At 38.8% G+C, this 27,995-nt stretch overlaps 1 protein-coding gene across 1 annotated transcript; it reads right to left on the bottom strand.

Annotated features, from left to right (window-relative positions):
* Window positions 1-127: 127 nt before the first annotated feature.
* ADSS1 (adenylosuccinate synthase 1) lies at window positions 128-27,993 on the bottom strand. Its single transcript, XM_083863795.1, has 13 exons — window positions 27,793-27,993; window positions 15,651-15,753; window positions 14,217-14,279; window positions 13,421-13,471; window positions 13,011-13,077; window positions 12,510-12,617; window positions 12,070-12,151; window positions 11,037-11,163; window positions 9,221-9,375; window positions 7,932-8,056; window positions 6,122-6,219; window positions 4,839-4,988; window positions 128-3,420 (listed from the first exon to the last, which is right to left on the bottom strand). The coding sequence occupies exons 1-13, from the start codon at window positions 27,976-27,978 to the stop codon at window positions 3,368-3,370; spliced, it is 1,368 nt and encodes a 455-aa protein (XP_083719921.1). The 5' UTR covers window positions 27,979-27,993; the 3' UTR covers window positions 128-3,367.
* Window positions 27,994-27,995: the final 2 nt, after the last annotated feature.

Raw genomic sequence — 27,995 nt, forward strand, 5'->3', positions numbered from 1 at the left:
ACTGAGAGAAAACACACCTTCATTCACTAATGCTGCAACTTATTTTCTAAAATTCATGAAATATTAAACCATTTTTTGTATGAAGTTTACTTTGTTAAAATATAAGGGAAATAGAGACAAAGCACTGTTACTTTAAATCTTTTTTAATACATCTTCAAGAACAAAATAAACAGGTGTGGATCAAAAATCATCTGAAAAAAATCTGCATAAGGTGTAAGTATAGGTTGCACATTACTATGGAAAAGCTTCATTTTCTTTCCTGTTAAAAGTGCATTATGCCAGAACTGTAAGACCATATATTGCCAAATTAAAAAATTACAAAAGCTTCAGAATTCTATTCTGAATGTGTGAGGAAGTGTATATCTTACCAGGAAGGCCATATTGTAAGGGTAAGTCTCAGAAAATGTCTCAAAAACATTACTGTGCAGGAGTGAATCTGTAATTGCTATTTTTAAAATTAAAACTATAATCTTTACTACAAATTACAGCTTTTCAGTAAACATTTACCCTTATTCTTCTATCCAGACATCAAACAGCAAGATGCATCAGCCAGTTTTAGCCATTATTATTGAATTTGGCTGGAGAGAAAGAAGTAGTTAAATCCATCACAGTGATTGTTATTAAATGAAATTCCAAACAATATAAAATAACATACATGGAAAACAGCTAAAATTAAAGGAAATTTATGCTAAAATGTTCCTATTAAGCAGTGCCTCTCAGTAGATTAAAGAGCTTTTTGATAAAAGCCTGAACTTACTCACATTTAACTCAATGACAGCACATGTAAAATTTAATAGAAGAAGAACTTTTATTTAAAATATCCATGAAATGAAATGCATGATATTATTTTTATGGTAACAGAGTAAGTAATGGGATAATTGCCTATTACATCATGCTCAATGACAACATCACTGGGTTTTTTGATGAATCCTTGAAAGCAAGGACAGGCCATGTGGATCTAACGGATACTTAATGGTAAAATGAAAAATAAAAAGATTAGGTGGAAAATAATCCTGTGAAAATTACACTATAAAAGCTACTGTCTTCAATATGCCAAATACTCAGTTTAGAGTTGATCATTTAATCCAGTTATTCAGCACACCAAGTGGCTCGTTAGTCACTGTGGACTTTGCCCATAAATCAACCAAAGCTTAAATATAGTGGCCACCTCTATGCACGGAGGAAGATGGGGCCAAGAAAAGGAACAGCTCTAGATCATTCAGAAGGCAAATGTACAGGGTTAAGCCATGTGAAAACAAAACTTTTTTACTGTATCTCCGAGCATTTTTATGCTTAAAGTACCTCATATAAATGAGGCACACTTCATAGTGCTTGTGATAATTGGCACTTACCAAGTACCTTTCAGAAGTGCTTTGCAAACATTAAATAAGGTCAGAAGTTTCATTGGTCTTTTCATCAGAACAGCCATAAATTCGATAGGGAGAGCTTCCTCCTCAGTTCAGATCAAGGACTGCAGAGTTTGACCCAGGGAACTCCAAAAGGCAGCGTTGAAGAGGTGAGGATATATTACTAATTGGTATTTCACAGATTGCAAAACCAGCAGGAACGAGATTAAACAATTTGTCAAAGATAGACGAAGGAGTTAAAACAGAAGTAAGCATTCACAGCTTTGGGATTTTGTTATTTTTTTCTTAGAGAAAAAAGGTATTTGCTTGTGCACTAAGCCAGACTATAATGAACTGGGGCATGAAGAGACTGCACCAGAGCTGGATGGTGTAAGAATTCTGCCTTACAAGCAGCAAAACATCCATGAGCAGTTGCATTTAGTGCTTTGCACTGGTACTTTTAAAGGTGTTTCTTGACACAAATGGCTTTGAACATTACCTGCTATTTGATATTGAGTGAGATGAGACAAAGGGGATGGGTATGGCACGAGATCCTCCTGACAGGTTTTCCTTTTGTCCCCATTTCTAATGCCAAGCGTCATAGTTTTGTACCCTTAGAGTTACCATGTCAGAAAAGGGCTGTTTTTACACACTGCATATTGGCACCACTGAGGATGTGATGCCATTTCCACAGCCCATGGGAATGATACAAAAATACTGTTATAGGTCTGAGATATATCTAAAAAAAGGAACATCTACTTGGAAAATAGGGATTAACTCCATCTCTAGAATAAACTTTTCCCTCTACAAGAGGTAGGCCTTTTTTGATAGCTCTTAATGCATAACCATTACAAATTAGAAGATCCACAAAGAAGTCCAAGTATATTCTTGAAGATTCTAGGACCTCTCCATAGCTTCTACATGTCCCAACCCTGGCTGCCACGTGTCATCCCCTTCTATAAATAGACATTACATTTTGCTGAGGAAGGTCAAAATGTGTGAGGGGTGTAAATACTGCAGCAGTCACCATTGAGTCATGCATAGATTTATTCTTGGAAACTTATGAGCTGTGGAAGCGAGTGCCTTACAGAGCCACAAGTTCCAAGTTCCTCAACAGAGTACCACAGTAGAACTTGGGAAACTTCAATCACAGGACTGGCAGGAAGAAATCATCCAGGTTCATGGAGAAAACGCAGCGTGCTATCTCAGCTCCACTCTCCTCATGTGTTTTGTACCCTGAGGACTCTCTTCCTTCCACCTTCACTCATTCCTTTTCCTACTGCACAGAAGAAAGGCCACACACCTGACTGTCTCCAGCCTGTTAGTACACAGAATAGTTCAAAGAATTATTACACAGGTCAGCTTTCTCCAGTTTGGCCCCTTTACAGATGTTATCTCAGTTATTAGGATAGACTTTGTGATAAATACATTTTAGCTGCTCTCCATTCACTTTAGTAGGCTATCAAAAAACATTATATAAAAGTTATATGTAATTGTGTTTGCTTTGCTTTGTGCAGTAAAAAATACCCACCTAACTATGCTGTATTTTATAAACTGAATATCTTTATAATTCAACCAATTTCAGTGCATGGTATCTGTCCTAGTACTGTCAACCCAGATACACAGATATTTTAACTTTTGAAGAAAAAATCCAAGCTTCGCAACTCTAAAGTTACCCAATAATTACTGAAAAAGGCCTAATACTGGTTTCATCAAGGAGAAATACTATATAGGTGTAAAGTACTTTCAAATAGTAACATGGATCAATTGAAAAAAAAAATATTTCCCTATTTTGTCAGAAATACGTTTTTTGACTTTTTTGATGATGGACGCCAAGGAGATTTTACACTGAATTTACTGAGAACTTAAATAAAACATTACAATACAGAATATATGTTGTGTTTCTATTTAATTCCTAGAAGAATTGGTTTGTTTTAAATAGCATTTCCATTTAGAGAGGAAGCAGTAAGGGACCGATGAACGCCAAGTTGTGCTTCTCATCGCTGAAGTTCTTCATTTGTTTAAAACAGCTGGATCATCGACTCTCTTGATTTCCCAACTCCAACCCATTTAACTAGGGAGGAAAACACATCTGTTAGAACAATTACTGAGAGTAAATACTATAATCAATGAACTGGAATAATTTTCACCTTTAATCATGCTTCACAACAGACTGACCAGTTTTAGGAAGGAAGTTTCATTGTCAAAAATCCCTCTACTCCAGCTGCACTACTGGACTAAAAGTAAAGTATACTGAAGTTTGAAAGCATGAAATAATTATACCATAAACACAAAACATTGCAGATGGAAGACCTAAGAGAAGCTCAGGAATGTTTGTTGCAGGTTGAAGTGCCATTGTTTGAGTGACAGGATGTTTAGCTACATCCCTGCAGAGAGGAAGCCAGAGCTATGCCAGACTCTGAACTCTGTGTGATGTGGAACAGGAGATAGTGATGCCTACAAACTGTAATTTTTTTAAATGTAGGGCTCTAACTATAAACATTATCCAGTGTGAGCAGCCACCCCAAATTCCACACCGTAGCTGTTCCACTGCAGTTTTATTGCCCGTGGTTGCTATAGAATTGACTGTGGGTACGTCGCCTTTAGCACTCAAACCTAGCAAGGTATCCTGACTTTACACAGCAAACCAGAGGAATAAAGATAAGGGGAGCTGTATTTACACCTCCCTTGGGTGTCCTTGACCACACACAGCCCATTCTCTGAGTTTCAGTCTCTGCTATCAGATGTTTCCTGATCCGTGACTGATACAGGAATCGTCACGGTTGTAACCAGCCTGTACTGTACTGATGTGACCTTTGAGGTGCTTTATGGAAAACAAAAGTACACATGCCAGCTTTCTAAGCTTGTTACTGTGGAAATTCCCTTTGCAAACTCCACCATTCATGCCACACCTAGCTCTTGGCACATCTAGAGCTCTAGCAGTTAGATTTTAAGAAAACTGGGTGGCTTAACCTTTGCAGATTGTTGATGTTAAGGTTCTCATTCTTCCAAAGTGGAAGAACTGGGCAAAGCAATCTTGTACCTGTTATGCAACACAATTCCTTAGATGAGTAAGAATGGAAAAAAACCAAAACAAAGACACTTAAGTTCAAACAGGGATGCAGTGCAGGATGCAGAAAGGGGGAGATGAGGACATCACCCTAACTACATGCTGAAGCATGGTGCACAGACCCCAAAGTTTTCACTGACAGAAAGTGGCCATTTGCCAAGAACAGCACATGTTTATCTTTCCTCTGGTTAAATCCTTGCCAGCAGCAGCTTGGAGCTCTCTGCAGCACTGCAGACCTGCCTGCTGAACACCACCCTTTGCTGCTTCTTGGCAAGCTGATTTACCTCCATCATCCCAACCGCTGGGACTTTAATTTCCTCCTGCCCAAATAAGGTGACTTACAACTAACAAATAGAGCCCTTTCACAGAGCTGTGTCTGTCTGCTGTGGCACCCTCATATAGACATCTACATAGAAATTTACCTGGCACACCAACATGGTTTTCCACACAGCGGATGTAATTCTGGGCCTTGGGTGGGAGGTCCTCCCATTTCCGTGCTCCAGTTGTGTCAGTTTTCCACCCAGGCATTGTTTCATACTCTACTTCCACCTTCTGTAGTATCTCCTGGTTAGCTGTGGAAGAACAATTTTTGTCACAGTTGATTTTAGCTGCTCTGCCTTAAGAGAACAGACCATTGGTTCTTGTTATCTTTTGACAACAATTAAAATCTGATATATGAGGAAATTGTATTTTTACTGGTTCATTCAATCATTCACTTCTTTATTCTTAATTGAGGTTAAATTCTGATATTTAGGATGATAAATCTGATTCAAGGAGATCCAGGAATGCAGTTTCCTCTTCTAAAAACTATAGAATGTACTCTGTGCTGTCAACATGGAGTCAACAACAACACTACAGTTTGGGGTTTTTTGAGGAAATAAGATTTTTTGAGGTTTATAGTACTTCCATTTTTTGGTTCAAATTTACACAGAATAAAACAGTAGACAAGGTATTATTGTCTCTGAGAGTTTCATTTTTACAGAACAAGGCTAAATCAGTCTTGTGAAAAACTCTGATGTCTACAAGCTTTTCCCCACTGGAATTCCCATTGTACCACAGCCAGGAGCCACCAGGAGTGGTGGGAAAGCTGGCTGCTGCCAGTCCACCCTGTGCCTCTGGAATCTCCCAAACCTCAACAGAAAAAAACCCTTTTCTTAGCAGAGACTTTTACATATCTTGAAAACACCATTAATGTAAAAAAATTAAAATGTATTATTACATCTAAAAAGTGTTAACGTGAATTATTGAGGGGGCAATATATATTTTATTAAAGACAGTGTAGTTGCTGTTAATAAAGATTAATAAAGCTATCCAGAAACAGCTTTATTCTGCTTGTTTCCATCTCATTTTTACAGCTTTTATTTCAATTTTGCTTCATTAACTGCTATTGCAAATGATACATAGTCACTGACTCGAGTCTTGCTGACTTTCAGATCCCTGATTTTGCCAATAAAAAAATCTAATGGGACAACCCACTTAGGCCCTAACACAATATTTTATTTGTTTGGAAATTCTTGCTGTTGTACACAGATGCAAGGTAAATGAAAATACCAATTTATGGTACAAACATCTTTATACAGATACTGAAGCTCCATAAATTGCCACAGAATGTCTAGTGAAAAAGAAATCAAGTCTGATTGCAAAAAGCAAAATTGACTTAACAGGCGGGAAAGATAAAAATGAACACAGAGGTTTAACAACTTACCTGGAAAATATGGAATTCTTTTTCCACCCAATTTGTAGGCAACACCAATTTTAATTTCATCAAGGACATCAAGAATATCCAGTTTTGTTAATGCCAAACTGCACAAAAAACATCAGTTAGTTACACACATGTTGAACCTCCTTTTCAATACTTTCCATCTTTTTTTTTTTTTTTTTTCCTTTTAGAAATCCAGCTCAGGCAGCCCAGCCAGCAGAAATACACAAATGTATTAAACTATGAACATTGTTAACTGAATTCACACCTCTGGGATGAATACTGAACTGAGATGTTACAAGACATTTCCAAATGCTTGGCTGCTCACACAGGTGCAGAGTGTTCAGTTCAGTGCATGAAAATGCACTCTGACTGTGGAAAGGGGCACCTGCTGGGCCTGGCTTGGATGGGTACTACACTTGACATCACTGACAATGACGATTTCTGTTACTCCTACTGATTCACACCTGTCTGACAGACTTATTGACTGATTACACTTTTATAACAGAACGAGCATAGTCTGGTTACTAAAACCACATGTGAAGTTCATTAGGAAGGATCCCATCCCGACTTCCAGTGCCTGGGCTGTACTGTCAGTTTAATGAGCCTTATTAATTTTGTGAATGAATACATCAGGAGACAAAAATGGAACCTCAAGAAGACACTGTAGAATTCACTGATCTGAATAAAACTGCATTTTAAAACTCATCAAATTCTCCAGAACAATATTCTAGATGTTGCCTGGCAAAAATCCGAGCAGATAAGGATTTAGACAGGTATGTGCATAATAGTCCAGGCTATATGTGCCCAGTAAGTACATGATGAATGAAAGGATTAAGTGAGAAGACTTCTTGAGAAAGAAGCACCATAGAGCCAGTTCTTCAACTTTTTAAATCTCCCCATATCTTTTAGCTATCACAGTTATCAAAGAGGATATAATTTTGTTGATAGGACTGCACTAATTGTACAGAGCTGAAATGGAAGAAAACATAATGCCTTCTTAAAATTTTCCACATAAACTAGAGCTGCATAAGTTAAAGCAAAATATAAATCCAATTTTAAAAGCCCCAAAGCAAAAAACCCCTTTGGATAAATTAATGAACAAGACCATTGTTCCTTTGTAACATTAGTAGCATAAACAATATTAAGTTAGGTTTCAGTCTATAATACATTAAAATGCTCAGGTCATGTGTTTGCTTATATGGACACTTTTGCCTGAATGAATCAGCCAAGGAAGTCACTCGGTCCCAAAGAAAATAAAACAACCCATTAAAAGCAGAATTTATACCACAGTATATGAGTACACCTTTGTAAATAAATGAACCTGCTGAAACTGGAATGAAAAGTGTCCCAGTTGCTGTACCCTTGTATAACTCCATTAATTTCACTTATCAAGGGAGTGGTTCCAAATGATTCAGAATTGGTCCTACAGATAGGATCTATTAGAGCCAACCAAACCTCAAACCCAACAGGTTTCACACCATGGCACAAGTCAGTATGAAAGCACTGGATCAAAAACACCAGAATAAACTGTTAGAAAAACAATTTACTGGTCACCTGATGAAAGCAAAGTGAAAACACATTCTAAAAAATCACAGCTATCATGTTGTAAAAGCACTTAATTTGAAAAAAAGTCAAAAGTCAAAGGAATTATATTATTATTAGCATTAAAACAATTCTCAGTTGCCCACTATGCATCATTGTATTGCTTAAAATGTGACACTTTACTGGACTTATATTAATGTTACCTACATATTTATTCTGCGAAGCACAAAATTATCCCTTCCAAATGTAGCGCAAAATCTTTGATGCTTACGCAGTGAATCCGTTGATCATATGAGCATATTTCAAAATGACAAGATCTAACCAGCCACAACGTCTCTTTCTGCCCGTAGTTACCCCCCACTCATGGCCACGGTTCTGCAAAAGGTCTCCAATTTCCTACAGTGAGACAGAGAGAATGCTGATGGGGTTTCACTGAAAACATGGCTGGAAAATAAATACAAACAAATTATAGATGAATACCAGGAAAAACACAGTTGTTCCAATTTGAAAGCTATTTTTCAGGAAAAAAGAAAATTTACTAGGAGAGGACTAAGATAACAAATCGCCTCGTGCACAGGATTTTTGTATTGCAATCACTAGCATTTCAAATCATGTATTTACTATGATCTTCGTGTTCCAAGGAGAGACTTTTCTTTCTTCATTCAACAGGAAGATTTCCTTGACAATTCAATCCTTTATAAAATTTTGTTTGCATTTACTTTCTTCATCTGGTCTTTTGACATCTTTTGGTTTTGGGGACAAAACTCTAAATGCTTGGGACAAGACCAATGCTTGTACAATGTCTAGGTCAGAACCTAGGGCTCCTTGCTTCTACCACAGTGTGACACTGCCATTCTGCCAGCTGTTCCATTCAGACCAGCAGTGTCTATACTGTGGTAAAAATAAAGAAGGAAGAAACTTTATGTTCATGATTCATAAACCCAAAGGATACCATCAACTCATCTGAGCCATTAGAGAAAGGATTTTAGTGACTAAATCCTTAAATTAGATTCGGAACACTGCCCTAGAGATTGCTGTGTGCATAGCTCATAATCAATATCCTGAGCTTTCTAGTTTCTTGATAATGAAAATACAGCAGAGAGTCTAAAATAACCAAAGTCTCTCCCTCTTCTTTTTATTGACCCATTTGTGTATGACTGGCTGACACACACACCACATTCATTCTATAAATCACACAGAACACAGGCTGTTAAGCACAGAAGTTGTTCGTGTCATTTAAGCTCTTCTGGGATGCACTCTCCACAACAAACTCTCGCCACTGAAATACACCTAATGGTTATGTAAAATGATGACATCTGTTTTCACATTGATCATTACAACAGAAGTGTGGTCACTGCACTGTAACATCACCAAGCTCATTTTTCTCCTCTCATGACAAATACCTTAACTTCACCACGTAACTCTCTCTTCATGGGTTTGATTGCTCCAGCCTTATTACTACCGCACTTATCTCCCAGTGGAACAGCCCTTACCCAATATTTCACTGACTGATACTTGTTTGCCAGCAGTGCACACCACACTCTGTAACACCACACCTACATTGATCTGCTCGGTGGGGAAGGCGCCGATGCCCACGCGGGTGGTGTAGGCTTTCACCACGCCGTACACGTCGCCCACGTGCTGCGGGGGCACACCCAGCCCTGTGCACACGCCGCCCACGGTGCAGTTCGACGAGGTCACGAAGGGATATGTGCCTGCAGGGAAAGCACAGCAGCTCAGCCCTCTGTCAGCAACAGTAAGAAACAAACACTGATTTTTCTTTATCAGCTTTCGTCTCGGGTTTTATGCTTTTTCTCTCCTCCCAAGATTCCAAGACTGGTGGTTCGTGTGGGTCTGAGGGAGCGTTTTTCCCTCCTGAACTCTGAAGGATTTGAGGTCTGACTCTGTGTCTCTGTCTTTGTGCTTGGTGGTTGGCGTGAGAATGAAGAGGAGTCTCAAGGTCTTGGTTTTCTTGGTTTCTCACATTGTTTATGATTTCTTATCTTAAAATTCTCAGTGTCCGGCCAAGGTGTTCACAGCAGCCTGGACACGAGGTGACTCCCTCCATGATGGGAAGTCACTACCTCTTATACAGATAACTACGTGGCTATTGTTTACAATTCTGTGCCAATGTCTATCACCTATACTAGAAGGGTCATTTCTACTTTGACCCAATCCACTGAAACTACTTTGTGCCCACGTTACTGCAGAAGATGGATACCAAGGGAGAAGAAGAAGAACCCAGGGCACCGCCCTAAAATCTCCATCTTGTCCCTTTGCATCTACATTCTAAAAATCCCCAAACTACAACATCTTCTACTACTCTCTGTTAAACATTTGTGGCTTCAATTCTTCTGTCTGTTGGAAGCTTTTCACATGGACCAAAATCAAAGACTGTGTCCTCCTGGGCTCTGTGCCAGGCAAACTCCCCTGCACAGACTCCAGACCCTCTTTCTTCAGTCCCAGGCCTCTCTACCAAGGTCTGTGACTTTCCAGGGCACCCAGAGGGATGCCCTGGACTCCAACACTTTCGCTTCTAAGTTTGGCTTTAAAGCTGAACAGCAACCAAAGAGAGAGGCAAATTCTTTTTATTATGTGTCATTCATCCTTTACAACTTTCACTGAGGATTGCACGCAAGGGAGAAATTTAAAAGCATCTCAATACCACCTCCATTAGGCACAGGATCTATTATATGTTGCTTCTGCTGTGTCAAGCTTTTTTTCAATGTTCTGCGTATCACAGAAATTATTTCCATTGCATTCATGAAGAACCTGGTATAAAGGTCACAGTCATTCACTGGCATTCTCAATGCTCTGCACAAGTGGCTCTGAGTATCTGCCACAAATTGTCTAAATCTTAAGAGGTTACTCATGATCTTTACACTGTGACTCTGGACTGGAGAATCTCTTCAGTCCTTAATTTTTTCTTCATTGATTTAATTAGATTTTTGATAAGAAAGCAGAGCAGAGACCAAGTGTAGTGGCAAGACTTAAAGGTTTAAGTTCAGTTTAATCCTCCTCCAATGGCAGAGGAATTACTTAAGCAGCACTGCAATGAGTACCTCGATTGTTTGGAAATGTGCACACACATTTAAAAGCAATCAAGACAAGAATATCTACAGTGAAATTTCAGCTGCACTGGAATAAACTTCAGTAAAAATCAATATTTAAACCCTAAGCATTTAATCCTGTTAATGATACAATCTCTCTCTTAATGAGCTTTACTTCTGGGAGATCTGTTCCTATTAAGGAAAGACTATTTTGTTTCTCTGTTTTCCTGCTGTTTGCTAAGTCAATATAAACACAAATCAAAATAAAACTAATCAAAATAAAACTGATCTCTTGGGAGCTAAGCTGAGTTTAGAATATAACTTACCAAAGTCTATATCAAGTAATGCTGCATTGGCTCCTTCAACAAGGATCTTCTTTGGGGAGCCATGAAGAGCTTCATACATAAAATACACACCATCTCGAACCATGGGTCTTATTTTTTCAGCATATCCCTGCAAATTGAACACAAACGTCAGCTTCCCCAGACAACAGCTGGAAGCAGGGAACACTGTGTTCACTTTTGAAAGACAAAACATACAGATAAGTCTGAGCTTCCAGTCTCAATAACTGTGTTTTCCTGAAAAATACAACCATTAGCTTATACTCCTTTCAATCTATTGAACCACTCATGTAAGAAAACATGACTTATTATGGCATTAGGATGCATAATTTCTGTATTATTTCTGTCACAGAGATGTGGTGTATCTACTGAATTTTGTTGCTAGAGTCTTTAGATAGTGTGTCTATAGTCTAGGCCACACTGAGAAAGGGACTTAGAACTAGTCCAAGCACCAAAAGAAAAACATATCATTCCTTTTGAATATTAAAAAACATCCTCACGGTGTCAGCTCTGAAAAAGTGTAAGAAAAAACTTGGAAAAGGTAAGACATATTTTTAACATCCTCTTTTCTTACATATTCATGAAAGCTGTTTTACCAATGGCTCTTCTGGATTTATTTGTAAAAAGACAATTTTCTTGTAATACCAGGATCTTGAAACATGCTTCCACAAACAGTTCTGCAGTAAGCAAGGAAGTCCCACTGACACACTGGCCACTAATTGAAGTCCTCACCCTGCATTCTCTTGACTACTTTGATACAAGTATTTTTAAACAACATTCAAAACAGTAAAATATTATAAGAGAATTAAATCCTCCACAGAGGTTACATTAACGCCTACAGTAAGAGAGAATATTCTACTACAAAGCACAGCTACTGTTTATCAGCTTTTATAATAAACTTTTAAAATAATCAACATATGCATATTTCATCTAAATTAGCTCAATAAGTGGTATGCCTGGTACACTTCATTTTTACCTTTTAAAACTAAAATAAATATTTCAAGTGACAAATCTTTACCTTTAGTTTTTTCAATTGTCCTTCTGTATCAATTTCCAATGAGGGAAACATTGACTTGTACTGTTGTGCCAGGTTTTTAAATCTGTAAAATATTGAAATTGTATCTATGAGGAACGTAGTCACAGAATCACAGAACCTTTGGCAAGAACTCAGTTTATATTATGTACAGTATATGCAGAAAGCTATAGGGAGAAAATACCCAGGACTCTGACACCTCAACCAGTGCATTTCCCAATGCTCAAAATTACATTTTAAATTATGAGAAACTCTGTGAAGTACAAGAAATACACACACACACATTCTTTCCAGTTTTCTTCTCCTTCTAGACAATTTATATACAAAATTGAGACACATATTTAAAAACATCTCCTTAAAAGCAAATCTGTCAGGCAAAATGTATCACTCTTTCACATAATATTTAGAAATGAAAATAGCTGTACCTTGAAGAAAATTCATCAAAGTCAGAGAGGAGGTCACAAATCCGAAGGCCTGTTCGTGCAGCTTTGGAAGAATATGTTGGTCCAATCCCCTTTTTTGTTGTGCCAATACTAAGCAAAAAGAAACAACCCCCCCCAATATGTATAAATACGTGCAAAAATACACTTTATGTCAAGTAATTTTGTCAAAGTTCTTCACTATATCACATACTAGGCAGGATGTCTGAGACATAAAGAGATATTAAATTTCTATAATAATAAATATATAGCACCTTTCAGGCTTTGCATAAGTATTGCTAACATTTGTGGTGTTCAGTAAAGCATGAGGCCTTGAGTCTGGCTGGCAGTTTGTCCATTAACATAAGTAGAAACGGAACAGAAGTGCAGAATTAGTAACATCAACAAGGCTCTTTAGAGACACACAGCATTTCTGTTTTCCACAATTACACTGATTTTCCAAATTTGCATAACTATTAATGAAACGAGGGTGTTGAAAATATTTACTTTTTGCCTTCTTGTGCTTGACGTTGCACTTCCTGGAGCCCATCTACTGCCTGGTGAAAGTCAAACACTGCAGTGGAAAATTAAATGGATATAGTGAGAGAACAAAGGAGAAAAATATTCTTCAAATCACAGACATCCATAATTTCAAGACAAAGTGCCTCTGCTGTCACTGACAGTGCACAGGCCTCCTCAAGTGAAAACAGAGCGAGTATTCCTTAAACATTGTGAAAACATGTAAAACATCACTCTTCTGTGGATACAGATTCCATTATCATGCTTCAGATTACACAACATCATAAGAAGCTGTGTTAGATCAAATGCATAGATGCTCTGTGGAATAATAATGTAATTTAGCATCATGAGCTAAGCAATCATGTGTGAGGGTTTTTCCCCTTTCAATCTTCACTTACCTATATGTGCTCTGTCTGATATAATCAGTCTTTTCTCCCAATCTTTCAAACCTGTGAAAAGATAAAGAAAGGTAGGATTTCAGCTGTACTAATTAGTCGAGCTTTGACATTGGCTTTTACTTTTTCTGTCTTTTTTACTAGTTTACTTTTTAAGATAACTGTAGACAAAATAGATAAACCACAAGACAGTATCAAATATCAGCAATGTTTCTGTTGAGAAACTTTTCTCATTTTTGACTTACCAGCTTTCTCATTTTGGTATGGATAAAGACACTTCTTAAATTCCAGAATGCTGTGACTTACACAAAATTCTTTATATAAATATTCTTGTTTAACTTGCTACACAATACATCACTTGAACTCCATTTGTGCCTCAAAAAATAGAGAATTTCTATACAGAAACATAAAACAATCTAAGAAGTAGAGAATCTTGGAAGGTCATAGGGTCTAAAGCCTTGCTCAAAGCAGAACCAATTGAGTATTTATTTGGACACAGAAATTCTGGGTTAAATCATTCCTATTTGAGGTCAAGAGAAGCTTAGCACACACTTCAGGATTTATTTTCCATCGAATGTGGCATCAAATGCCATAAAACTCCATGGAACCCATGAAAAGACTGCTTTTGAAAGTACATCTACTGACTACCACACATTTCAACAATTTAAATACTATTTCCTCATTTAAAATCCAGAATGTTATTACTGCACTGAACACTTACAGTCAGAAACAACAGCTTACAAAACCCCTCAATCTGGCTACCAATATAAAGGTAGGTTAAAAATTACTTGATACAAACCTTTCTTTTCATTCTTTTCAGCTTCTTCAAACAGGCCTGGTAAATGTATAACCACTCCATTACCTTTGGGAACATAAATGATTTATTTTAAAGCAAGGAATAAAACACTTGTTTTTAGGATTTAAGGCCTGTAAACACGTGCTGTCTAAAATTTTATTTAAAAAGTAAAACTAGATTTCACACAAAGTGATCTTGAGAACTTTTTGGATAAATCCTGATTTGGGGTAAGCAGCTACTGGTCTGCTGAACTCAGGAAAACCAGAGCTGGCTTGTTCCAGGCACGAACACCAGGCTGCTGCACAGCCAGCTGAGGTAAGCGGATTCTTGTCTTTGTTCAGGGTGGACTTTGCCCTGCAACTTCAGCCTCAATTGTTCACAGGGAAAAGCTTAAAGAAGCCCCTGACCTTTCCACACTGACAAGCCTGTGTGAAAAATATTTAAATCTTTTTCAATATTCAGGTTTTTGTTTCAAACTCAGCTCAAACTAGTGCTGTGATACATTAGCAATGCCTTCCCCCTGCTTTTGAGCTACAAAAGTAAAACCCACAAGCAATAAAGAGCAGTACTGGCGAGACAAGGAGGATTAGTGATGCAGTGGGCTGGAAACAGCTGCTGCCTCCTTCTTGGGAATGTCAAAAATATATGCAAGAGCCTGTCTCAGCCTAAATTTAGCGTAAGTCAAGTTATAGTCGTTACTAATTGACAAGGGAGCAAATAGGAAAGCGAGACAACACAGCATATTTAGCTGAGAGAAAAAATATGTTTAATAGAGTCCAGTTATCCATTTGGAAATTATTAAATGGAACAAAACTGAAAATCCATGACTCACTAGAACTTACACTCATTTCTTGAACAGTCTGTACATAATTTCTCTCAGAAGGAATCAAAACTTCAGACAAGAGGCTTAAATTTGCCTACCATTTAAATATGAGTCTAATGTCCAGTGAATGCTGCAAATCCTTTTATGATGCCATCTGCACCAAGTATCTTTATAGCAAAATATAACATCATCCTAAACAGCTGGTGATGTGAACAAAAAAAGGACTGGATGATGACCTCCTAAGTAGAGCCCTGCATTTTGGGTTTATTATTGATTTAGCTAAGTCCTAGCATTTGTGTGCTCAAAGAATAGCACATATATTTCTGAAAGTATAAAAAGAGTGTGCAAGTAGAGGGTGGGGTCCAAACTTTACCACAAAGTATAAGAAACAACATGATAAGATGTTCTTGCTTTCAGTTTTCTAACTGTGGAAATTAAACTGACACTGACAGTAGCGTAACTCTTCATGTCAAAGCAGCAATGAAATAAAAGTCCAACAGCTGAAGCTAAAATCTAACTGAAAGTCATGTTTTTCTTTCCTTGTTACTATAAAGTACAACTGCAGCTATCGACTACGTAATATCATTTTTATAGTAGATTTCAAATCATCTTACCAATAAAAGAAATTGCCTTTGGATTAATGATGCCACTAGGAAATAGGTGAAAATCATATTCTTTCCCATCAACAACCACGGTATGACCTGCATTATTCCCACCCTGCAAGAGAAAGAAACACGTGAAGAATAATGGTCTAAACTCTCAGCAGATGATGTGGCAAGACCATCTTTTTTTATTTATACATGTCTTTGGTCACTGCTTTCTACACCTTACACTTTCTTAACACATTGTAGCATTGTAAAAAGGGTTCAGACAGGACAGTGAGGTGGTTAAAGGAGTTCAGCAGGACTTTGTAGAATTATGAAGCAGAAGGACACCATGAAGTCAAGGCCGGGCTGGGGCAGAGCAGGAGTTAATACAGGAGTGGTGGCATAAGCTAGACAAGAACTGAAGCTTTCTGGGAAAAGGAACTGGAATTAACTACTGCCCTTGGAGTCTTGTCTCTGACATACCTTCACAAGCCCATCCTTTATATAGTATCTTCTGTACGTGGACATTTCCTTGAGTTTAAGCCCAGTATTTCCCTTTAAATGGAAGCTCTTCCCACCTGCCCAACCACAAACAGCTACGGCTTCTCTTGGCGTTCCAGACAGAGGCTCTTTGTCAGGTTGGAAGCATGTGCAGACTCTGCAGCTTCACTGAACGACCTTGTCAGACACAGAATATCCTGACTTTGAAGGGACCCAAAAGGATCACTGAAGTCCAACTCCTGGCCCTACACAGGACCACCCCAGAAAATGGCCAAGAGATGATCTTCCCAGTTACCATCACCACCACTTTATGGAATCTGCCACAATTCCTGACTTACATGACTACCTACCAGAACCTTAAGAAGTATGTCTGCAAACATGACAAAAATAATTTTCATGTTTTGGAACATACAAGCTCAACAATTCATTTTAAATAGATAACCTGCTAAGGGAGAGCTGAGAATGAGTTAGAACAGAAAAAATAGTACACACAAATTTCATTTGACTTAAAAACTGTTGGGTAGTTCATCCTTGGGATGGGAAGGACTCCCAAATGTCTTTCTAATGTAGAGTTATAACTTGTCCAGAGTATCCTGGCTATCTTGCTTGATTCCCAGATATAACAAACCAGTTGTAGATATCTGGATCTAGTTAAAAGTACTCAATTGTCTAGAAGGTTAGTAAATCAGGCAGGAGAGCACTTCACATGATATTTAAGAGGTTTGACTCTGGTGGATTGCACTGGTTGAAACACTGGTTTATTTTATTATCAGGCTGAGAAGAAGCAGCTAGTAACTTCTTCTCAGACCCCGGCCTTCCTTTTTTCCTCACCTATAGAAAATGGCAAGAAGGAAACTTTAAAAGAATTAACTCCATCATTTAACACCAATTTAACCTCTACAAGTAACAATTTCCTCTTTTCTTCAGAAAACGGGGAACCAGGCAGCTTCAAAAGTATCTGTTGTCACAATGCTATAGCTATACTTTGCTTTTCTCAATCAACATGAACAAATTAAATCAGGTCTGAGGACTCACAATCTGAGATAACAACATTCCTATATTAAATCAAAGGTATTTTCTTGTATCCTAAAATTTCAGAAGGTGGGATACACCAGTATGAAAATGCTTATGAAAGACAGCTTATGCTTTTGGAAAATTTCCTGAACAACTGACACCCAGACAAATGCTCTTTCTTTAGCAATGCTCAAAAAGGGATGTTAATCAAGCAGCTTGTAAAAGTTGGCATATGTAAAAAATGCAGAAGCACAGAAACGTCATCAGAAATTGTACATCCTTTAATGGCCAAAATCTCTGATAGAGTTTCATTCCCTCTGGATAGATAATGCACATCAGAAATTCAGTGCCAGACCATCAAAACCAGCATTTCTCCAATTAAAAACTAGCATTGACATCTCAGGAACTGCATTTTGCACTGCTCATGTTGGTCTGTGTTTCCTAAACAAGTGTTTTCCAAGTATACTTTTACAGCTCAACTAATTAGACTTTTACAAATATAATTGAAGTGAGAGCAGAGCATTAAATTACCCAAGAGACATGACCACACTTGCAAAACATTACACTGGTCTGAAGAGATATTTTCTGTTTATTAGCTGGTAATCTCAGTAATTTCTCATGTTCAGTTACACAGATGCTCTGACAGCATATTGACAGCCTAACAGCTGAGATATTAAAGACATCTACTCCTTTTGTAATTTTATTCCAGTTCTGAGAGTCAATATACAGCTTGTATGAGCCATTTCTTCTCCTAACAAAATAAAAGTGAACCTAAAATCTTATACAGGGTTAATTTGAAGACTACACATCTGAACACTGATTGACAGTGTTCTCTGGACCCTTAGGAGACTTCCTCTGACTGAGAAACTTTTGGAGCCTCTGCTTGGCCCTTGTTTCAAACGTGTGAACATCAAAAACTTCCATTTAATATCCAGACTCAGCACTGAGCCCACCTGCAAATTATTTCTCTTCAACCATTGGCAGTTTCCTAGTTCCCTAGAGATGGTATTGTCTTAAAAAATGTCTAACAAAGGGAATGTTAAGGCAATTTCTGACAGATTAATCATCAGTGCCATTTTCACATGATTTGCATTGTGAAATGATGGTATGACTAGAAATAAGTTGCTGTGTAGTCTGGGCATCCCCATTAAACCATTCTGCTGTAGGAATTGCTGTTCCCAGGAAGGCACCATGAGGGAAGCTGCTCCAGTGGTATCCATATACATTCCTCACACCTTTCCCCTGCTCCAGAGTGTGTCCCTTCCACAGGTGCAGTGGGGTCTGGGGTTTATTTAAATAATTTTTAGAAAAATGATTATAGTGTACTCAGATAAAAACTGTTTTTTTTTTTTTCCTGTAAGATTTTAATCCATATTTTCTGAAATTTTATAATCCAAGTGTAAAATCACTTATTTTCCTAGTACTAGAAGGAGGCGGAGGAACTAAACTACCCCATGCAACATTGTATGGTCTTTTTGCAGTACAACACTTGTTTAAAAAGAAAATCCATTTCCAAGCTTTTTATGTACTGATCTACTTGTGGTACTGGACTGATGCACTGATGTACATTGATTACTATTCCAGAGTGCTTGAACACCAGGTCTGTATCAATACACTAAAGTGAGAAGCTATATTTTATCAGTGTTAACAATTGTAGCTGGCATAAACAGCACCAGGGAGCTGATAATTATTATGAACAGGTTGCCAGAGGACAGTCATTGTCTCCATAGTAGAATTTACAAAAGCAATGAAGGAACAAACCCACTTCCCAAACTGCTTAAAGGCTGCTGTTTTGGCCTGTATTGTTTTTAAAATCATCTCTTTATTTTCTGCAGCCAAAACATCCCAAGACAGAGAATTTCTTTTGAGAGCATCCGTGAGGCTGTTCAGTACCTGCAGCAGGGACTTGATTCTCCCAATTAGCCTAATGATACATGTTTGAATAGGAAAGGAAATGTGTCCTGATGCTCACAGGTGTCCCTGTCTGCCCTTGCCAGGCAGGTAGTGTGGAGGAGTGTCACCAGATGCTCTCCTGGTTGGTACATCCTTCATTTGCTCAGTGCTCCTCACAATGCCCAAACACAGTTTGATTAAGTAGGTTGATATGAAAAATCATCAGATCACATATAAAAACCTTAAAACCAGATGACAGTTTCAAACTGTAACTAGAGTGTGAACAAGAAACAGTTTTATTTTTGATGGGTCCACAGTGATGAGTTCTCACCCTCTTCCAGTTAACAATGGGGAAAAGACAGAAACTGGTTACTGAAGATCTGCAGGCAACACCACCATGGTGTGAGGGACATACCAGCAGTGCACAGAGCTCCTTGGCCACTGCTACATGCCACGAATGTATGAAATGTCACAAGCAGGTTTTAAATAAAAAAAATTAGAAACCTAAATGTAGTTGAAGGAGATATCTGTGCTAGGAAGCACATGAGGCTATCTGAACACGGTTTCAGTACTGGATGATGTGCCTGAGGCAAACCTTGTGTGTTTAAATGGGAATATCAAGTAGGAGTAGAAAGATTGTATTACCTCTCCTTTTGGCAGTCATGCAACTGCTACTAGAATACTGTGTCCTTGGTACGGGGACAAGATTACAAGATGATCCCCTCTGGCATTATTATATGAATTTATAATCTATGAATTGAAATACCAGCCACAAACCAGCAGTTTGGGAAGCTTTCATCTGAAAATAAATGCTATGATTTCTGTCTCTCTTCATGATAAGTGTCCCAGCAATACTAATTCCATCAATCAATGAAACAAAACATTTTCTGAAATTCAACTGTACCTGCAAGCCAAATACCTCTCTAATGATACCATCATGCAGGTTACAAAATACTTCTGTTTTGTTACCTCAACTGAGTTATTTTCTTCAGTTTATTACAGCATTTTTTATGCAAATAAACAAAAAGGAACATTGTTACATAAATTGTTCCTTCTCTTTACAATTTAATTAACAATGGCTATTTCTAACTTACATCAGCAAGTGCTTGGAAATAATTTGAATAAATGCAGCTAATAACCGCTACCAGCATGCCTGGCTCTGACATGAACTTTATAAAAATTTAGAGCCATTGACTTTCATGGGATTTCTTATTATTTACACCATTGCAAATGAGGTTTGAGCATCACTGGTATTAAAAAAATCCAGTCAGACAAGTGCAATACATGAAGTGCTTTGTACATGTAGACCCTTCAACACAATGTCACTCAATCACCTGTGTGTGAATGACTGGAAGTGATGCACATTCCAGCTGGGAGGCTGTTGCCATAGGCGCTTGTTAGTTTCCCTTACTGGAAGTTTTTCTGGTTGGTTTTTTTTTTTTTTTCCCTAATTTTTTTTTCCAGTTTAACTATTGCCAAGTAACATCCAACTTACTCCAACTCAGGTTTCAAGAGGTGGACCAACTTTTTTATTTTTTAACTCAACCCATTGGGAAGAGGTGGGTTGGGAATAATCAGAAGAATCCTTAAGACCACAAGAACTGAAGGAATGGTGATTTTTAAAGCTGTGGTAGTGACAAACAACTGGTCTCAGTTGCAAGTTTATCTCCAGACCCCAAACATCGTCAGCCAAATCTAGTTTGTCTCTTCTTTCCCAAGACTATGCTGAAATAAATTACTTCAGTACAAATAACTCTGCCCAGAACTGCTCCGACTCCTGCCCCTGTCCAAGTGTGCCCCTTTGCTGTCTCAAAGAAGGAGCAAAATCCACAGGATCCCACTGTCTCAACTAGAATAGTGATTGCTCCAAAAGCTCCCAAATTCCCATGGGAGGAGACCTTCTAAAACCTCAGGAGATAATTAGTATGATTATAAACACAAACACTCTTAAGAACTGAGCAAGATTTTTGACCCTTTAAAGAACCGTAAAATTATTTGTAGCACAAATAAAAAACTTAAAGCTTATATCATATATTGTACCCATAATGTGGTATTATTTCTTTACTACAAAAAAATGACCCTAACTTATACAGGCATCTTGGTCTTCCTAAGCATCTGAAAAATGCAATTGGAAAAGCCAAGTCTAATTCAACTCAAATTTTAAACAACAATCAGAGTAGGGAAACTAGACACTCAAACACTAGTTATTTTCTCTCAGACTGAATTCATTGTTTTGTCAAGTCATATCAAAAAAACATACCACAACAGACCACTATAACAAAATACATATTTACTCCAGCAACAGATGCAAAGAGTATAAATTCAAGGTGTATTGGTAGAAAATGCTACAGTGGAAAAAAATATTCTAATGCTTGCAGAATACTAAAATAAAGGAAACCAAACATGAAAAAACTGGAAAAAGTCTGCTTGTCTTTAATTCTCCCTGCTGAAGAAGCATAGTCATGTCCCTGTGCAAAGTAATATGATCCAAGGATATGAACAAAACTTTTCTTATATCTGTAAACAAGTTAAGAAGAGGAATGAAATAGAACAGATGTAATTTCACTTTAATTTTCAGCTGTTTTCTTTTGATGCTTGTAGAGGATAATAAATTCATCAGGCTTTATAAAGGGGATTGAAAATTAAGCTTGCTTTCTTATGGAGATTTGGAAACTTTAAACCTGACCTTCTCATACAGTATTTATAATCCTGGTGGTCCTGAGATGATCTCGCTGATGCCCAAAGGAAAGGCTAGTTTAAAATAGCAGTGTCACCATGTTGTTCTAAAGCTTAAAGTGATATAGTGTGACATGTAAGTATGTATAAGCATAATGAAAAATAAAACTGGATAAAGTACCTTAGAAGTGACAGATCACTACAAAAAAATTTTCAAGTTTGGACTACTTCATTGTAGCTAAAGAAGCAACTCACACGTAAATCCTTTCCTGTGTTGAATAGAGAAATGAAACCTACTTCTGTTTTTGCAGGGAATCTTGCAAAAAATTACTTAGAAACATGTATAAGTGTACATGCAAATGGGATTATCAACCTTCCTAAACATTTGAGAAATCAAAAACAACAGTCCTGCAGTCAGTGCACGCTCATGACTTCAAGGTCATCAATCTCTTCACAGAAGATCATCAAGCACTAAATCATTAGGAGATTAAAGTCTTTCCATGTTACTTTATCCTGTAGGGAAAAATTACACTAAATATCACAGTTAAATCTCATTGAAAGGAGAGCAACACATGACACACAGAGAGAAAAACAGCAGCCAACAAACCCCTGTAACTCCACATAATCATCACATAAAACTGCCCTAATTTAATCCCTGTTGCAAACAGTTCCAGTAGCCCATGATCAATAGGGACAAGTCACAACAACGTGTGGCCGCTTCCCCTGCCCCGTCAGCAGCAACAGAGGAACAAAGGAAACCTCCCCACCTCGCACCTAAAGCACCCAGAGAAACTACTGGGCTGGCATTTCTGCCACGCTTGGGTTTTATTGTTCAATCATTTGCCCACAGTATTTTCCTTTGCATTCCTCAAAGTACTGTTACTAAAATATTCGACATTTACATTGCATTAATTAAAACACTAATACAAGGAAATAGGGAAACCTACAATAACATACAATAGTTACTTGCATGGAAGCACTGGGCACAACCCTTCAACCTTGCTTAAGTTTTTCCCTAATGTTGCAATGCTTGCTCAAACCCCAAACCTTGCCAGGCTTTTTTTACTCCTTAGACCTTCTCAAACTTATTTGTTAACATCCACAACAAAGAAAAGAAACCACTTCACACCCTTGGTTTATGACCTGGTTAAACCTCTCAGTCCAAGTAACTGTGAACCACTCAATCACAAAAGACCATAACAGCCACTATTTCTGGTACCCTTCTCAACCTCCTCAGTCTCTCTTCACTATTAACATCAACTGTGATTTTTGTCCACGTTCCTCAAAAAGATCAGATGATCTCCGAAAATAAAGTTGAAAGCACAGAATTGATAGAAGAAATATTTTTAAAAGTGACTGCATTTTTTGTGTAAAACAGAAACTTTTATATGAGAAGCTCAAGAAATCTAATAACAGCTCTTCTTAATGCAATCACATTCTCACTCTTTACTGCTGTTTCTTACATGTCAGTTCTTATGGGAATGCAGATAACATCAGGCAGATTGTTTCCAGACTTCCAGAAGGCAGAATTGTCACAGGACTGACACATCCAGCATTGTTATGGGTACACTGGAACAGCAATGCCAAATGACAGCTTGAAAAATTTCTTAAAAGCTGCCTTGGCCTAGTCCCTGCTGCTGAATCACTGCCACTGGTGCTGGTGTGAGGGGAAGAAAGGCACGCATTTGTGTTGCAGCTGGTTTACACATTTGTTCAGTAGCCATGATGTGATCTGGGGCAGGTAGAGGTGATTATCACAGGGCCTCTACACACTTAGCAGCAATAGCTTTCCCATCCTTCACATTAAACTTTTGGAAAACCTTTCCTTTGAATCTTTTATCAAATTGTTAATGGGGCATTTAAAGCGAAAAGTTAATATTACAGTGTACCTTATGTAGTCTCACCTTAAGGAAACAGCCAGAACTGCATGACAAGCAGCTGGCCTCAGTTAACCGAGAACTTACGATGTGTGACTTTTTAGGAACAGCTCTAGTCCAAGCAGGCCCTCTGGAAGCACACCCCCTTGGCCCCCTGGCACTTGTGACAGGGGACTGTTTGATCACACGCCAAAACTGATCTGAGAGATCAGCTCATTAAAACCCTGGCTAACAGCAGCCACCAGTTCTAGCTTTGAAGGGAGACACAAAACAAGGAATGAGGTGATGTGAGAAATGTACATGTGGAATGAGAGCTACCACAGATAAAGCCACAATCTGAAATCATATTTTGAGCAACACCAAAGCTCTCTTCCTATGTTATATATATCCAAATTCATCTGATTCTCTGACAACATGCTAAGCGGCCGCATAAAAAGTGAACTCCCATCTTTATGTTCAATGTTCTCTCAGCTAAAAGCCTTAAACAAATACACATAACCTGTTTTTTGAAGAAACTTCAAAATGAAATATTTCCTACTGAAATCTTTGTTTTTACCCTTTCCTAAAAATATACCAGGGATTAAAAGTCTTGCATGGCATAACGTGACAGCTCCATGCCCCAGAAGGCAACAATTAGAAATATTAGCCTCTAATGTTTTTCTTCTGAATGCCTTTGCTTGCTGAAAGAGCAGCTTAGAGGAAAAAATGTTTTTGATGTTCTCCATTAATAACCTGAACTTAAACCTACTCAGTTCCTTAACAACCTGCTGCCATTAGTTTATTTAGAAATACCTTTTCTGCTTCTTTATATGGGTTTGTGTGCCTGTGTATCTGGTATTTTAATGAAAGCAACCTGTGAAAAGTTTTGTACAGCATCATCCATAAGAACATTCAGAGATCTTTTACCTTTTCTGAAACATCCTCTTTCACAAAGAATGCTACAAGTATAAAGGTGAAATGAAATCAATTACTTCTGGTGAACTAGTATTTCATATTTAAATTATGTTGACATATTTCAGTGTCACTGAATGGTGTGTACCTAATTTTTGAACTCAGACTGTGTATAATCTAAGCACTGGACAACAAATTAAGTCATCAATTCATGTGAAATTCTGAATGCTCAGGAAAATTACAGAGTCTAGAGTTTTAATGCAGAATTTTCTTTTAACATACTTTAAAGCTTCCTTTGTGCCTTTGATGGACTTGTGTTGCCATTCACCTGCCTGCCTTTTTTTCTAGTATCCCAGAAAATAGAATTTAATTTCCTCTGCAGCAACTGATGTCACAGATTATTCTCATGAAACCAACACGCTAAAATATTTGAGAAACACTTAATGGAAGTTACTTCCTTTCATGGAAACATTAGGGAATTACTGTTTTTTAAAACCCCTTCAAACTCAAATCTGGTCCTGAATTTAAATCCCTACACAGAGAGGAGGGCAGCCTCACCTTTTTTAAAAAGGTTAGCTCAAAGAGTATCCTACTGGGATGAAGAATTACTCTAGTTGGGGCATTATTTCAGAAGACCTGAAAATCCATTTTTCAGATGTTAGTTTTCAAGCTTTCTCTACTTCCATTCAACTGAGAACTAAAACAAGCTGTTCAACATAATTTCCATCAATGTCTCAGAGAATGGACTGGACAAGACATCACGTAAAAACATTGTCAGTTACCATATTCTAACAAAAAAAATCAGGTGCAAATTTTTCTGACATTTTCTCTAAAATCTCTAGTAAGTCAGTCATTCAGTGTTTCTTGTTTAAGAAATTACTTCTAATACACAAGTGCTATGGCACTGAAAGTTTTTCTTAGTTTCCAGGAGCATTGTGAAGCAGCAAGGCTCTGGTCACTGAGCTTTTTCATGGCACTCCACAGCATTAATGAAGTTCTTCTCAAATTGATCACACCTGTAAGTTAATGACCTGTCATTATCGCACTGAGAGAACTTATCAGTACTGTTCACATCCTTAAATATGTGCATATCTTTACTAAACCTTAACAAATTTCTAACAGAGGCAAAAATCATACATCATTATCTACTTGCATGATTCGCTTTGAAAATATGAAATATGAAATTATTAAAATGACACAATCAAAATTACCAAATGCACAAAACACCCACTGAAGTATTAAAAAAAATCCACTCCTCAAAGTTACATAATATTTGCCACTCAAAAATAAACCATTACTCGTATTTTCTTTTTCAAATGCTTTATAGTTGGGCCTGAACTCTAATCCTGAAGACATCTCCTTCTATCCAGTGTATCAGGAATCCCATTATCGTGTCTCATACACTGAGTATTGGGGAACACTTTCAAAAAGAGCCCAGTGCTTTTCTAGCCCCACCTGCCTTCCATCCATCCTGGTCTCCTCAGACTGCAGAAATGATCGAACATGCCCAGCAGCACGTCAGACCACCTAAGCCATGGGCCTGTTGCTAACACACTAACACAACCCTTCTGGCATGTTCACACACACACTCCTTTACCTTCAGAGGGCAGCCCGAGGCTGAACCTGGGGGCCACACTGGATGGACAGCAAATCTGTCCTGAAAGCAGCTTCAGGGCACCCCTCAAAATCAAGCCTTAAAAGAACCAGTATGACTTCCTGCAGCAGTAACTCCATGAGAATGCATTGTTTGACAGGGGCCTTTATGAAATGCTCCTCCTCAGCTAAAACTCTGAAATTTTGTTTTCTCGCCAAAGAAATCCCAAGACCTGAGTTTAAATTCCTGGCAACACATTGCTGGGAGAGGCAAGGGGGAAATAAATATGGAAATAAAGCTATGGTCCTGGCAATGCATATTCATTAGCTACCTTTTGCAAGGAAACCTTTTCCCCAAGGTGATTCAAGATCTTGGGAGTTTAATGTCCCTACTGAAAATACTTCCTCCACCTTCTAAATATTTAACCTGCATGATAATATTTATTTACATAATATACTTAATTAGAAAAACGTCCTTGGATTTATTATCTCGGAATCAAGGACGTCTGTAGGTTTTTAGTAGCTATCATGCATTATAAAGCAGAATAAATTTCATGGTACATACCAGTTGAACTGGACTAAACTGACTACTTTTTAATGTGCTCACATAGTTTAAATGGACAACAGAGATATTATTAGCTGTATTGGTCTAATATGTTCATAACTAATGTTTGAAAACAGTTCTTTAGAAGTTATTCCCATTATTGATGCCCCTTCCCTGGTGGTGTTCCAGGCCAGGCTGGATGGGGCTTTTAAACAATCTGGTCCAGTAGAGGAATGTCCCAGCCCATGGCAGGGAGACTGAACTTTAAGGTCCCTTCCAACCTGTCCTACAATTCTATTTGGAATCACCTATGTGTCTAATTTGGTTTATATTATGCAAATACATTGTTTTGAGAATCCTTACACTCTATTCAACTCAAAAATACCTATAAACAAAGCCATGCAAGGTGTTTCCTGTTTTCATGCAACTCTAAATCCTCATTTTACATAACTTGTTTTTTTCCCCCCTCTATTTTACTCACACTCAACTTTTTTATTTTTTTAAACTAAACTTCCAGGCCCTTTGCAGGGAACACAGTCCGCCCATCCCAAACAGCCCCAGCAGCACAACTTTGGCAGACCCCTGAGGTTTATTACAGCTGGCCTTCAGGCCGGCTCATAGCGCTTTTCCCCAGAGCAGCAGCACGGCCGGAGACACCCAACCATCCCCTCCCAGGCCGTGGAACATCCCCGCAAGCCCTGACCGCACCCGGGGCCGGGGCTCGGCCTCCCAGGGCAGCCCAGGGCTGGAATCGCCCGGAGCGGCTCCTCCCCGGGCCCCCGCCCGCCGGCACCTCGGGATCCAGTGTCGCTTATCGGGAAGGGTCAGCTATTTATATTTATAGCTCAGGGCTTTTTTCTTTCCGAGTGGCATTTGGAGGCGCAGACGGGGTGGGCCGGGGTGTGTGTGCGGCACACGGCAGCCCTCCCGCCCGGGAACCTTCGCGTCCCGGCTGCGGGAGAGGGACGGGGACGGGCAGTGGGGAGCGGGGAGGGAGAACACCAGCAGGAGCGAGGAGCGGCAGCTGGAAGGAGGAAAGGCGGAGCAGCGGGGGACAGAGGGGACCCGCACGGGGAGGAGGGCGCCGGGCCGAGGAGAGCTGCGGGAAAGCGGGAGCCGAAGGGAACGCGGGGTGGGGAAGCGCCGAGGGAGTGACTGACAGAGCCGGCCCGGCACCCACCTGGCACCGGCACACAATGTCCGACTCGGTGGCCAGCAGGTCGACCACCTTGCCCTTGCCTTCGTCTCCCCACTGCGCCCCCAGCACCACCGTCACTTTGTTACCGCCCGGCTCGCTGCGCGCCCGCTTCAGCCCGCCGGCGGCGGGGTGGCCGCTGCGGTCGTTGGACGCCCGGGTGCCCGACATGCTGGGTGGGTGGGTAG

This window comes from Zosterops lateralis, assembly GCF_965231275.1.
Source record: "Zosterops lateralis genome assembly, chromosome: 6".
NCBI classification, from domain to species: Eukaryota; Metazoa; Chordata; class Aves; order Passeriformes; family Zosteropidae; genus Zosterops; species Zosterops lateralis.